Below are 13,417 nucleotides of genomic sequence, written 5' to 3'. Positions count from 1 at the left end.
TGCATCGCCGAGGCCACAATATCATCTTTGGGTTGCCTGCATCTGGGCATTTTAGCTCAAATTTGAAATAAAACAAACATCGGTGTTAACATGCTAGCATCGGGAAAAAAAGACCTGCGGGGAGTAGACAACTTAAGACAACCCCCAAGTATTTTCTTTGTAAGAAGAAGAACTGCTCACGAAATCCTGAAAATTTCTGAACCAGACCCACCCGTATAGAGCGGCATTGCAATCCGTGTGAGATTGGATCAAATCTTAGACCTGTGCTTTGTCGTGGGATTGATGAGGCGATTTTTTTTAAACCCGAGCCTGAAAATTCGCCTCACAAAGGTGTCGAATCCAGGTCCTAAGGGTTCCACCAGAGCCCCTAACCATGCTAGCATCCTGGCCAAACTATTTGTTTTAGTGTCTTGAATAGAGTGAGATGGAATGCTTGTGAGAGTTGCAGTAGAGATTGCTCTATAGATGGAAATTTGTCTCCTCACCAATGTCCCCCAATCAAGCATTATTAGCATCAACAACTTTGGAATAGCCTAGAAGAGCGATATTTTCCTAAGAAGTTTAGACATATTAAAAAAAATGCCGGTCGACACAAACCAAGGATATTTTTCCATAAAGGAAACTTCCAGTATTCAATATTTATACTTATAGAGTGCTAAGATAGGTGATGCATGTTTTTTGAACCAAACAATTAGCTTTGCATGTAAATGTTATCGCTACTCTTATATTCGACATGGTGAGAAGAAACTAATAAGGCCTTGACTGACAATTAGGGTGTGTCTAGCACTCAATTGCCACTTTTATTTTGGTAAGAAAGAATCACATTTTGTCTTGATCTGAGATCCAATGGACAAACACAAGTTTTGTTATTTTCTTCATAGCTCTCTAATTTCCGATCCGAGACTTCACTTTCTTTATTTAGGCTTCCCTAGGTGTGGTTGCTCACTAAAACATACTTGGGCTTTTGAAAAAAAAATAAGTTTCTTGCGCAAACGTTGGGTTAAAAAAACAATTTTAGTGTATTTTCAATCCAAAAATATCGCACAAGACTAAATATTTATCTAGTGCAAAATTAGTTACCTAATAATGGAATTATATAAGAAAAAAATCAAGTATTGTTGCAACTTCTGAGTAAAAAGAATTAACAAAAAAAATTAATAGGCACAAAAATACATGGATGAAATATGTTTTTTGAAGAAAAAATGAATTATTTTCTTTATCATATGAAATATGAATTAATAGGCACAAAAATACATGAAATATGAATTATCGTGCATGGAGAAGATGAGACTTGAAGACGACGACTATTTCAATGGCTTAATCAGATGTGATCCATCTGTTAGACTTAATCTTGTATGAGTCTACTTAGGTTTCTTAATTAGTTACATGAAATGTTACGTTGTGTATGTACTTTGTTTAACCTAATTGTACTCAAGCCCCTTGTGCGCTGCGTGAGGGCAAACTGGTATACATGGGCAATGCATGGTAACTAAAAACATGACATAGCTAAGAGGTGAAATTGCTTTGAATGGTTTGATTGGTTTGGTTGCTCACTGACGATGGACATCCATATAGGAATTTAAATGTTATTACATGGAGCCATCACCCTAGTTACATTTCAGATTTGAAAGTGTCAGCAAACCTCACAGCAAACAATCCCTACAATTGAATGTTATGGAGGATCTGATGTTTGACATCAGTCCAAAACCAGCATATAGCATACCTCGAACATGTAAAAGCGACCCGGCAAAACAAAAAGCACGTAAGAAAGAGAGATAAAATGAAAAAGGCACGTTAGTGTCTCTGGCCAAATAATTTGTATGTATGTGTTTGTTCATGTGATTGATCACATCGTGGACTCAACCCACAGACGTAATTAATTCTGAGCCTTTTGAAGCACGATGAACCAGAACACACCGTCATCATTATATTGGGCACGCTAGCTCGCGATACTTTGTTTCTCAAAATGTGTTAATACATCACATGATTACCTATTTATGTGTGTACTTAGGTACACTTGCACGCTCGTGATACTTTATTTCCCCCCGTGCACAAGAGAAACGGTTTTATTTCTAAAAGTCTTTTTCATGAGAAACCACATAATTTTGACATGTCCCTCAATTGCTAGGTGGATGGATATATGTTTAACAAAAAGAATTAAGTGCGAAGATGAATGAAAAGAGGGAAGAAAAGAAGGATGAACACTACAAAGTTCATGTAGATGTCAAAGGAGAAGGTTGCGCTTGAGACGAATAGGGTTACCATTGAAGCAACGTGCGCGGCGAGTTAGGGCGAAGAAGTTGGCTCCGTTAGATTCATCGAGGAGTCAAAGGGTCATGTTGGACGACACGAGCTTGACGGATGCATGCGAAGACAAAATGGTGGCATGAAACCCTCGGTGACTAAATATTTTGGCATGACATGGCATTTGGTCTTGTGATGATGCACTATATTGCATACTTTTGTAACTATGTCATTTGAGATGTTTGAACTTTGTAAATTCAAGATATTTTGACCATGCCATTTGACTGTATTTGCACTCTACTATTTATCTTTAAATTGATAAACATAGTTGTTGATAATAAAATTGAGAGAGAAATTGGGTGTGGACAATTTGAAAGGTGCACATTTGACATGTGTTCTTTGAAGGAGGCGGTAGGTGTTTATATGTCAAATTATCCAGTCACACGCGAAATGTCCATTTGACATGTTATCCTTGAAGATGCCTAAGCATTGTATAACTCAAGCGTTTCCTTTTCATACAAAAAGCTTTCTGTGGAGATAAAACAGGCGGGGCAATTCCAGCGAAAAAAAAAACAGGCAGGGCAACAAAAATCAAAATGGAGACCGAGTAGCAGAGAAGCTTTGATCCAATTGCAGCGTCCAATTCATCGAGTAGCGTCTAATTCATCAAGCCAGCAATGTAGCCATTGTCACAGCTTCTTGGTCCCCTTCCACCGCCGTCGGCCGATTAGCCACTCTGGAACCCAGCTGAGCTGAAAGCTGGAAGGTCTGATCCAGAGATAACATTATTCTCTCCTCATCCGCTCCTTCAAATCCTTGCCATTCCTGCTCAGCAGCACGCCTTGGACCGCACATGCAAATGGTCGGTTCGTGCCCAAAAACAACTCTTTGCCCGAAATCTCTTACTCAGCATTGTCTGACGTATTTTATCCATAAACCTCCTTTTAAACCGGCAGAAAATCTCCTCCCTTCTGACCGGTAGACCCCCCGCTGACCAAGCTCAAGTCGTCCCAGAACAGATTATGAATCATCAATTTATCTATTTTTAAATAAGAGCAAGATTTTTACCGTTTCCCCATTAACTGTGTTCAATTCAAGTTACCTCTTCATCAGTACACTCCAAAGAGTGGTAGATCCGGAACCAACCGCCAGAGCTGAGGTCAGGACAACGTACAGCTGTCCCCTTCATTGAATGCGCACTACCGGGTACCGAGAACCAGAACAGCGAAGCGCACAGTTGTCACTTGTCTGCTTCCACTCACGCTCATGATTCATCAGCCTTGCAAGAATCTATCGGAAACGCGTCCGTCATTATCTATCTAGAAAATAAAGAAAGTCGGCTACGCGTCCATAGAAATTCGGAAGAGCGAAGGAGAACATGCAACAAGATGGCTGACATAAGAAAAGATTAATTAACTATATTTTCATCCGTGACAGGTTTAATTACATCCTTGACACAGCAGCTACGCTCTCATGCTCAGGCTTGAAACAAACAGCAAGGTGGTTTCAGGAACAACGACGGTGGCAAAAATGTACACGGGAAATTTCACACACGGAGTAATATGTTTATATGTCCACGGGCTCAATCAATCGAATGAACATTGAACAAGAAGAAGAACAACCTGTAATTAAGAACCAAATTAATTCAATCCAATTTAATCTCTGCGGGCGGGCGCACTACCAAACCAAAGGATTCGATCTGAAGCTAAACGCGCTATCATCTCATCAGTCGCGGCCGCACTCGCCGGGGAACCCCTTGGGGAAGCGCCACCCGTCGGCGCAGTAGTTGTAGGAGAGGCAGTTGCGCTCGGCCCAGGCAACGGTCTTGAGGTCCTCTTCGTCGAGCTCCCGGTCCATCCAGGCGTCGGAGCCGGCGGGGCACTTGGTGGGCGGCGCCTCAACCTTGGTGGAGTTCGAGCTGCTGGGCGGCGGCGGCGCCTTGGGGTGCGCGACGCAGCCGGTGGCGTGGTACTCGCGGTAGGAGACGACGAAAGGGTCGTCGCCCCTCCAGTGGATCTTGACGTCGCCGTGCCGGGTCGCCCAGTAGCTGCCGTCCCACAGCGTCGCGTGCACCGTCATCGGCCGGCTCGTCGGGTACGGCAGGTCCGCGTACTTCTTGAACGTCCGCACCGGCACGTTGTCCACCTCGAATCTGCCAATTTTAGTTTCAATTTCACATTTCGAATTTGGAATTAGTCCCTCACAAATCGAATTTCACTTTGGTTGAAGGATGGGTGGTTTACATGATGTTCTTGGGGTTCCAGGTGATCTTGTAGGTGTGGAAGTCGGCGGAGGGGTCGAACCAGAGGTAGAACTGGTGCTCCTTCTTGCCGTCGCCGCTGGCCCAAACGTTGGTGTTCATCACGTAGGGGTCGCCGCTCTTGTTCCCCATGAACTCGATGTCGATCTCGTCGTGGGTGCTGCCTTCACCGGACGTCAGCTAAAACAAAATCCAACCAAAAAGTTGTAAGCACGAGATTCAACTCCTCCAGAAAGATGCCTTTTGTTCAGAGAGAGGGGAAATGGATGTACGTAGAAGGAGGTGACGGTGCCGGCGGAGTTGCCGTCGACGAGGCGCATCTGGACGCTGAACTCGCCGAAGAGGTACTTGGCCTTGGACTTGAAGCCGGACCCGGACACCTTGTCCAGCTCCAGCGCGAACTGCTGGTTCTCCCCCTCCGCCTTGTACCGGATGTGGTCGCGCTCGCCGATCACGTCGAACTGGTCGTCGAAGTTGTACTCCGCCGCTGCCGCAGCAGCAAGCACGGCCAGGACGGCCAGTGCGGCAAGGAGGGGCAGCTGTTTCGCCGCCATGGCTCACTCTGCTTCCTCTGTTTTTTGCTCTGTTCTGCTGTTACAGTATGAACTACTGCTCTGCTTTGCGGTGGTGTCAGTGTTGTGCGCAACGGGGCTTCCCTTTTAACCGATGATGCTCGGCTCTTTGTTGATGCTCGGCGCCGCTGGCGGTGGGCCGTCGGCAGCGCACGCACATGACCTTGTCTGGGGGCTGAGAGCCTGAGAGCGAAGGTTCGGAACGTTTCTGCACACCGGAAATCGGACGGTGCCGTGCCGTGCGCTAGCAGCCCTGGGGGGCTTGACTGCGTGTCCGAAACCACATGCCCGAATCCACAAGCAAAGAGCAGGTGTGCGAGGCGGCTGCATCCCGTGTGAGTGTCACTCCGGATTGGAAAAAGAAAGAAGCAAAAAATGTCTCTGCTGCATCCCGTGTGAGTGTCACTCTGGATTGGAAAAAGAAGAAGCAAAAAATGTACTGTACTTTCGATAGTTCCTTTTTCCAGATTGTTCATTCCGTTGTTAGAGCGACGGCTGGACAGTGTCGGGCCCAGAATTTTGACACTGGTTGTTTTAAAATTGTTATCCAATTTGTTGGCTAAATTGCAACTTTACATGCATTTCTAATCGAGTGATTGACCGAGACGTTGTGTTCTTGTGTGTAACATAACACGTGCCCAGTCACGGAACGGCGGAAGCGCCGAAGCGCGGAGGAGAGCATAGCTCGCTCAGTTGGTCGCCTCCAACCTGATGAGGGGGCAGATGAGTAGTCGCTAGGTTTTTAATTTGAGGACAAATCTGTTTGGAGATTTAGAAGGAGGCGTCAGGAGCAAGCATCAATCGAGGTCGTACGAGACTACAATATCGAGCAGATGCTTTGGTTTTCAGCGACAGAAAAAACTTGAGCGTGTGGGCAGCTCGAAGGAGGGAGAAACTATATATGGACCACAATCCATATCTATATCCACTAGTTATGAAGCTATTTAGTGCTTGATTCTGACAACCTATTTTGGGATTGTTGGTGCAAGTTTTAAATTTTTGTCTTTCTTTCATCCTCTTAGATTTTCCATTTCTAAAACTTTTGGTTTTTGCGGCTTTTGGTTTTTTCCACTTTTGCTTCTCAACTTTGAAAAAATTGAAAAAAAAAGAAGAAGATGAAAGGAGTGGGGCTTACTGGCAACGAGATCCTGGAGGAGACCCCTGGACGGCGCCTCCCGGTGGCGGCAAACGAGCTCCTGAATGTGGCGCATGACGGCAGATGAACCATGATGGGTGCCACACGGCGAGATCCAAATCAGTGGCGCGCGCGAAGTCAACGGTAGCGGCAGCCCGCGACAGTGGTGGCGTGCGGAGCGAGAAGGGGAGAGAGATGTGACGCAAAGGAGGAAGAAGATAAAGCTTTGGTGGAGGAAAAAACAAGGAAGAAGGGACAGTAGAGTCTTATGAATTGACCGTGCCACATGGTGCCTCAATAGTAAATCTGTTGTGCAAAAGTATTGTCGTTCTTGTCAGTTTCTGTTAAGATTTGGAGCTGATGCAATTTTTTGAAGTAACGCCAGGATCCATTGTATTAACGACGACATATGATGGATATTATCAATTTTTTGACTTGACCGTGGATCATAGAATGGGTTACAATACATATGATGTAGGAATTCCATGAACAAAGTTGCTAGTTTATTCACAGTTCGCATGGGAGGCATGCATCATCACAGTTCGCATCGGAGGTTCATATCACACGGCTAAGCTTGCGTTAGTTACAATTACCGTTATTTTTTTACTCTTTTTAGGAGAGCCACAAAGTTGCTAGTTGGCAACTTGACAACCCATGGTCCAGCTTCATACGAAACGCTGAGCAGGCTTTTTCTTTCGAGTGGTGGGTTTTCAAAGACCTAAAACGAACCACTCTTTAGCTTGCATGCGTTGGAGCAAACGCCTTTACGGCCACAATCACAAACAGGCTTCACCAGCCCAGAAACAAAGCTTTATCGTAACGCTTGTCACGCATCCGCGGCACCTGGGTCATGGGCCATGGCGTCGGCCGGAGAGCAGAGATGGGGCGTTTGCATATAGAAGGATGAGATCTTTGCCATATTTTGAAAGTGATCCAAAATATTTGCTGACATTCAGATTTTGAAGAAAACTTACCACGAGTCCACGATTGCCACGTGGTCTCCGAATATTTGTTTATAGGGCAGAACCCCAAGAAGGCGTGGGATGTCAAAGAAAAAAATGGTGCCGGGTCATAGGGGAGCACAGAGGCCTGCCACAAGTTTGTGAGAACGATGATCAGGTATGTTCATGGGGATAAAGGTACTTTTCTCAAAGTTTACTTGGATGGCCGTTACAAAAAGGAATAGCTGCCGAGAATGGGTGGCCGGAATACGATTGGGTCGCATGCTCATCGGTTAGATAGCGGTTTCTTGGACTCTTGGACATCATATGGGTATATCAATTCTGATAATTTTAAGGTAACTGTAAAATAACTAATTTTAGGTATACTGATTATGAATTTTTTATTAGAAATCTAAGACAAAACATTGTTTGTTCTTCCCAAACTGTGCTGGACACCTTATATAGTAGGTCCCGCGGAAGATTTCTGTAGTTTTTTTAAGCGGAAATATTTCTGTAGTAATATATCGGTATTGCTCAAATTGTATCCATAATAAAACAGCTAGTCAATAGAACAGTTTCTTTTAAGCATCGCATTCCACTACGTTATATACATTTCGCAGGCAAGTGGTAGACAAGCTTTATGCCATTCATGCAGCATCCAGTGCAGCAATGGCCCCAATTGTAGCTTTCTCCTGGACTCCAAGGCCATCTTGATATGCCATTATGGAGGTTGAGCTGAAAGATAAGCATTATTCTCTCCTCCACTGACTCAAGTCATAGCCACTTTAGCACACAAATGCTTGAAATCTCTGCCAATCATTGTCATTGTCGACCCTCTGTCACTAAAGAAAAGAGAACTAGTTTTAGTTTTCACAATTGTTTTGTCCTGAGTTCTTTTAATCTTTCTGATGGTGCCTCTCTCAGCTCGAATGCGAGACTTAGAGCGAGCGCTTTGGAACACGAAAAACACAATATTGAGATGTATATACTCTGGATTCTTAACTAATCATATATAGTGGTTTGTTAATTCTCGAATGGACAAGAAATAACTAAGTCACTGACAGAAATCACTGTATCTGCACATCAAAACTGATACGAGCCCAAGAGGGTAAGAGTATCTTAATCACAAGGCTGTCACCGTTTAAAGAAATAACTATTTTCTAAACGGAGTGAGCAATGACCGTTCCCAATTTTAGACATAGCAATTTGAGAAACCAAGGTTTATCATGGGAAGTAAAAACACATGAGTACTGGAGAAAAAACATTCCTTTTTAGGGGCAAGAACAACATTTTTTGAAGCGATATATGATAGAGATAAAGCACCGACCATCTAATTGTTCTTTGTAGAAAACAAATCCTACACATTAAAGTTAATCCTCAAAAATTCCCTTCTACTCCTACTTAAGATAAGACAGGTGGTCTAGTATGTCCATCGGTTTTACTTTACCTTCTTTCTTTTTTTGTGAGGAATTCTATTCCCCTCTTTTTCTCTCTCTCTCTTTGGTTTTGAACTTCAACTCCACCTTTTCTCTCTCTTTTACCATGTTGCATTTCCATTCAAATTTAGCCGGCCAAGAGCTACCCGACCCCACTCTGCACCGCCCCTGAGGTCATCCAAATCGCCTCCCCATTGCCAGGCTAAACAACCGTACGAATTTTACCGACACAGAACAGAAAGTAGACGGGCAACTAACGTGCCAACTGCCATCTTGAACATGGAAGAGCTGACTAAACTACGGCGTTCAATGTGTACGACCTGACACTCCAACAGCGAGGCACGCAGCAAGCCGTGTCACTTGTCTGCTTCCAAGCACACACTGACAATTTTCAACTCCAGAATCTAGCGAAGACGACAGCTCTCAAGATAACATCTACAGGGAATCCATCCAAAACGATATCTCTCCCAAGGGAGATGAACAAGGATTCATATTTACTGTATATAAGTAGTAGTATAATTCATTCATGGTTTATTTATAAATAACCACAACATGTGCATCCCTCACTCTCTCCAACATAAACCCACAAATAACTCACCTCAATTTCCCTCTGTAAAACTCCGACTGTGACAATGAAATGAAGAAAATAACCCATGGCAACATGTACATGGAAATTGGGAGCATCAGAACGCAGGTAAACCTCGGCAACGAACGAATGTCCGTCGAATCGAATGGAGAAGAAGAGCAACTTTTCATCAGTAAAAGAAGGGAATAAATGGATCAATCCAACGATGGATGGATATACGGATCACTTGCGGAAGCACTCGGCGGGGAATCCGTTGGGGAACCGCCACCCGTCGTCGCAGTAGTCGTAGGACATGTAGTTGCGCTCGGCCCAGGCGACGGTGCCGAGCTGCTTGGCGTCGAGCTGCTTGCTCATCCAGGCGTCGCTGCCGGCGGGGCAGGCGCCGTTGCTGGCGCAGGCGTTGGCGTAGTATTCCCGGTAGTTGACGACGAAGGGCGCCTGGCTCCAGTCGATCTTGACGTCGCCGTGGCGCGTGGCCCAGTAGCTGCCGTCCCACAAAGTCGAGTGCACCGTCATCGGCTTGCTGCTCGGGTACGGCAGGTCGTCGTACTTCTTGAACGTCCTCACCGGCACGTCGTCCACCTGGAATCTGATTCAATCCACAGCACCCATTTCGTTAGTTAGGATGCAACAATCAAATCAGGAATTTCAGGAGCAATTTGGGATACATACATGATGTTCTTGGGGTTCCAGACGATCTTGTAGGTGTGGAAGTCGGCGGTGGGGTCGAACCAGAGGTAGAACTGGTGCTCCTTCTTGCCGTCGCCGCTGGCCCACACGTTGGTGTTCATCACGTACGGGTCGCCGCTCAGGTTGCCCATGAACTCGATGTCGATCTCGTCGTGCCCGTCCCCTTCCCCAGACGTCAACTAAATCATCATCAATCATCACACACAACACATGAGTCAAAACAGAGTGTGCGGTCACGCACTTCGTCCTCACACTCACATGGAGAGACAAAATCGGGCAGGTAGAGGTAGGTGAGGCAAAGGGCGAAGAGCTTGCTTACGTAGAAGGAGGTGACAGTGCCGGCGGAGTTGCCGCCGACGAGCTTCATCTGGACGCTGAACTCGCCGAAGAGGTACTTGTCCCTGGACGTGAACCCGGCGCCGCCGGAGCCGCGGTCCATGACGAGGGCCACCTGCTGGGTCTTGCCGTCGTCGGTGACCCGGACGTGGTCGCCGGACCCGCCCACGTCGAACCGGTCGTAGAAGCCGGCCTCCGACACGGCCGCCGCCATGGCCAGCACGGCCAGGGACAGGCCGAGCACGGACGATGAACTCGCCATGTTGTGGGCTGCTACTCGGATTGTATCTTCCTCTGCTTAATTCCTCTGTGTTGGTGGTGAGAGAGAGTGCAGTGCTGTGGTGTGTTGGAGCAGGAGAGAGTTTGGGCGTGGCTTTATACTGCTGCCGTGCCGTGTTGGGCGGTGCTCGGGTGCTATACTTGGTGCGGCCGGTAGCGGTGGGGGCCGCCGCTGAGCACGCTTTAGTTTGTTCGTCAAAAGGATGCGGCACACGGGAATGAACGGTGGTTCTGTCGGCTCGGGGCCGGGGACGTGTGTATTTGGTTTTCGTGTTATGGTGATCCTGCACGAGGACGCACTGATCTTTGGTGTGCTTTTCCTCGTGGGGTTTGTTTGATGTGTTTGTTACCGGAACAAAGCGCATATATGTTTGTACAACGATTTTTCGGTAGCCATTAATGCGATGTTTCCCCGCTGAAACTTGAATCGCATCTCTTAAAGTACTAGTATGTGACTAATGGCCTAATGATCATATGTTCCACTAATTACATCGCTAATTTGTGTGATCAACTGTATGAAAACAGCACCCGCAAAAAAAAAACTGCATGAAAACAGTGGCATGGAAGTTGTTTAACGAGTTCAGCTGGAGTGGTAGGCTCGTAGCAAACAAAGCTGCATGGTGTTTGGGTTGTTGCCTACTTAGGTTTGTAATCTATTCCGTCCATCTCATAATTCTTGTCTCAAATTTGCTTAAAAATGGACGTTTTCATTCCTATATAGTATTTTGACAAAAATTATTAAACCGATGGAGTAGTAAACGTCACACAAGGAAGTTGTCTAACGGGTTATTTACTTTTAGCAATATACCTTTTTCAGTTTCTACTTGACACACGTACATACAAAAAGCGAGCTTCCCTTTTTGTGTCCATGGCTCTACTATGCCATGTGCCCGATGGAGTAAACAACCCGTGGCTTACATAAGAGAATCGCTCATGCGCGCACACACTAGTGCCTTACCGCAGCGCCGTGCTGCCTTGATTGAATGCTGCCTTGATAACTTGATTGAATGCTATGCTGAAGTTCTAATTTTAGCCAGGTACCACAACGAGACCTGTCGATTATGAGCAAGGTTAACGAACAAATGTGGAAGAATCATGTAAAGTGACATGCATGATGATGGGCCGATCCGTTATCTCAAAAGAGGGAGTACCAACGCACAATGATGGAGGTCACTTTTGCTGATCGGTACCTAATTATTGCGCTCGAGCTCGTCGGTTGGGCGCGTTCAGCGTTTGGTGAGCTCTCCGGCTCAATTGGCATCAAATCAGGCCACTAATTGCTGATCAGTACTGCTACTAATAGCCAGGGGGAATATTACTAGTAATTGATTGGTTATTCGTTGGTGGCTTCACTTGCACTCTCCCCGGCCATCTTAACCGCTCGATCTTTCCGTAGATTTTGCGAGGACGGCGGCCGGTGGTGCGCCTGGCTAGCTAGGAATATCGTGTTTTGGAGCGCGCGTCGCGGCTCGGGTGTGATGACTGACGGTGGTTTGCGAGTTGCCCTCGCCGCAGAATGAATGCCGTTGCGCGGTCGCTGTGCGTGCTGGCCGTCCATCTCCACGGGTCCCCGCACGTACTACAGCGGTTCGGTGGTCACTGGTGCTGGATACGTATAAACGTACGAGTACGTGGCGACGTAGCAGTACTGTATCAGCGATAAGGCCGTGCCGACGATGCCGGTGCCGGATGCAGAGCGATGGCGATTCTCCCTTGGTCGTGTCGATGGTTACCAAATTGGTCGGTCGTGCTGATGGCCGGCCGTTGGGACGTCTCTCCCCCTTTGGTCGACCGTAACGGTCGTGTCCGACCCGGCCCGTTCGCTACAAACGTCTGACTGTGCGTGTACCGGCAAAACTGAATCACGTCTGCCGTAATGCAGTCAATTACTCGGTGTACTAGCCGGTACTACTCGTAAGTGTGGAAGAAGATAGCCCAACTACGGCAAGCTTGCATGCATCAGGTGAAGGAGCGCAATCGATCAGCTGCGCGGCATTCTAGCTTCCGTACGTCCAACAGTTCCAAATAGAGCATGCGAGGGAAGAATGTGAACCAATTAACCAACCAATCACCTTGTGCATGCGGCATACCCTTAATGCCGCTATGCGACAACAGTTTGGAGCGGGATTGATGGGCCATAATGCACGGGGATGTATCCATTCATGCATGGTTGGTTGGCCCATGCCATTCCATGACCGGCCGGCACAGGGGAGAGAGATCGAGCGGATGCATGTTCAGGGAGTGTGGGCGTCGCTTAATCGACACGTTTGTTGGCGCCGTTTGGCGAGCAAAATGGTGCTTGATTTGGAGCGTTAATTGCCTTGCTGCTGCATGTGGGTGCCCGTTTGGTCCCTTTGTCTGTCTATCTGGTGTTGACCTACCACCCAATCACCCATCCCGCCCGGCCGCCCGGTGCCCATGCATGAATCATCGGGGCCAACCAGTTTCTTCCGGACCTGGATTTAGTGAGGTTACTTCACCTCATTTTGAGTGGCTGACATATGGGTCCCACGGTCCGTTGGCCCACATGTCAGCTACCTAAAGTTAGGTGAATTATGTCACTGAATCCTTCTCTATTTCTTCCTTGGATTTCGCAGTCCGATACTGTCCAGAAATTTTTGTGTACAGTACTCTATGCTGTAGTTATCTTCTCACGATGACCAAGTAGGCACATTGCCATTTGAGTCAGCCCTCGCCCTGTCTTATGTTATCACTTTTTCACCGGTCATGTTCATGTACAGGGATGCATCATCTGGCAACCTGGCATACGATGGTGGAAAGCATCGATATGCCACCGTTGCCGCGTTTTGGTGGTCTGCTGACCTCCGTGCCAATGGAACCGGATGGTGGAAAGGAAAGCGTGAGGAACCGCCGAGGTGACATGTTCTAGGAATAGTAAATTTAAGAAGCAAAAAAGTCTATGCCAGTCGAACCCGGC

At 46.8% G+C, this 13,417-nt stretch overlaps 2 protein-coding genes across 2 annotated transcripts; both read right to left on the bottom strand.

Moving 5' to 3' along the window:
* Positions 1-3,731: 3,731 nt before the first annotated feature.
* LOC100846735 (xyloglucan endotransglycosylase/hydrolase protein 8) lies at positions 3,732-5,247 on the bottom strand. Its single transcript, XM_003573536.4, has 3 exons — positions 4,777-5,247; positions 4,488-4,684; positions 3,732-4,396 (listed from the first exon to the last, which is right to left on the bottom strand). The coding sequence occupies exons 1-3, from the start codon at positions 5,056-5,058 to the stop codon at positions 3,970-3,972; spliced, it is 906 nt and encodes a 301-aa protein (XP_003573584.1). The 5' UTR covers positions 5,059-5,247; the 3' UTR covers positions 3,732-3,969.
* Positions 5,248-9,081: 3,834 nt separating this feature from the next.
* Positions 9,082-10,571, bottom strand: LOC100846220 (xyloglucan endotransglycosylase/hydrolase protein 8). Its single transcript, XM_003573534.4, has 3 exons — positions 10,184-10,571; positions 9,847-10,043; positions 9,082-9,763 (listed from the first exon to the last, which is right to left on the bottom strand). The coding sequence occupies exons 1-3, from the start codon at positions 10,460-10,462 to the stop codon at positions 9,397-9,399; spliced, it is 843 nt and encodes a 280-aa protein (XP_003573582.1). The 5' UTR covers positions 10,463-10,571; the 3' UTR covers positions 9,082-9,396.
* Between the last annotated feature and the right edge of the window lie 2,846 nt (positions 10,572-13,417).

The sequence above is a fragment of the Brachypodium distachyon genome, chromosome 3 (genome assembly GCF_000005505.3).
Source record: "Brachypodium distachyon strain Bd21 chromosome 3, Brachypodium_distachyon_v3.0, whole genome shotgun sequence".
NCBI lineage: Eukaryota > Viridiplantae > Streptophyta > Magnoliopsida > Poales > Poaceae > Brachypodium > Brachypodium distachyon.
Note: the sequence above shows the minus strand (reverse complement) of the source record. Positions and strands in the feature narration are given on the sequence as shown.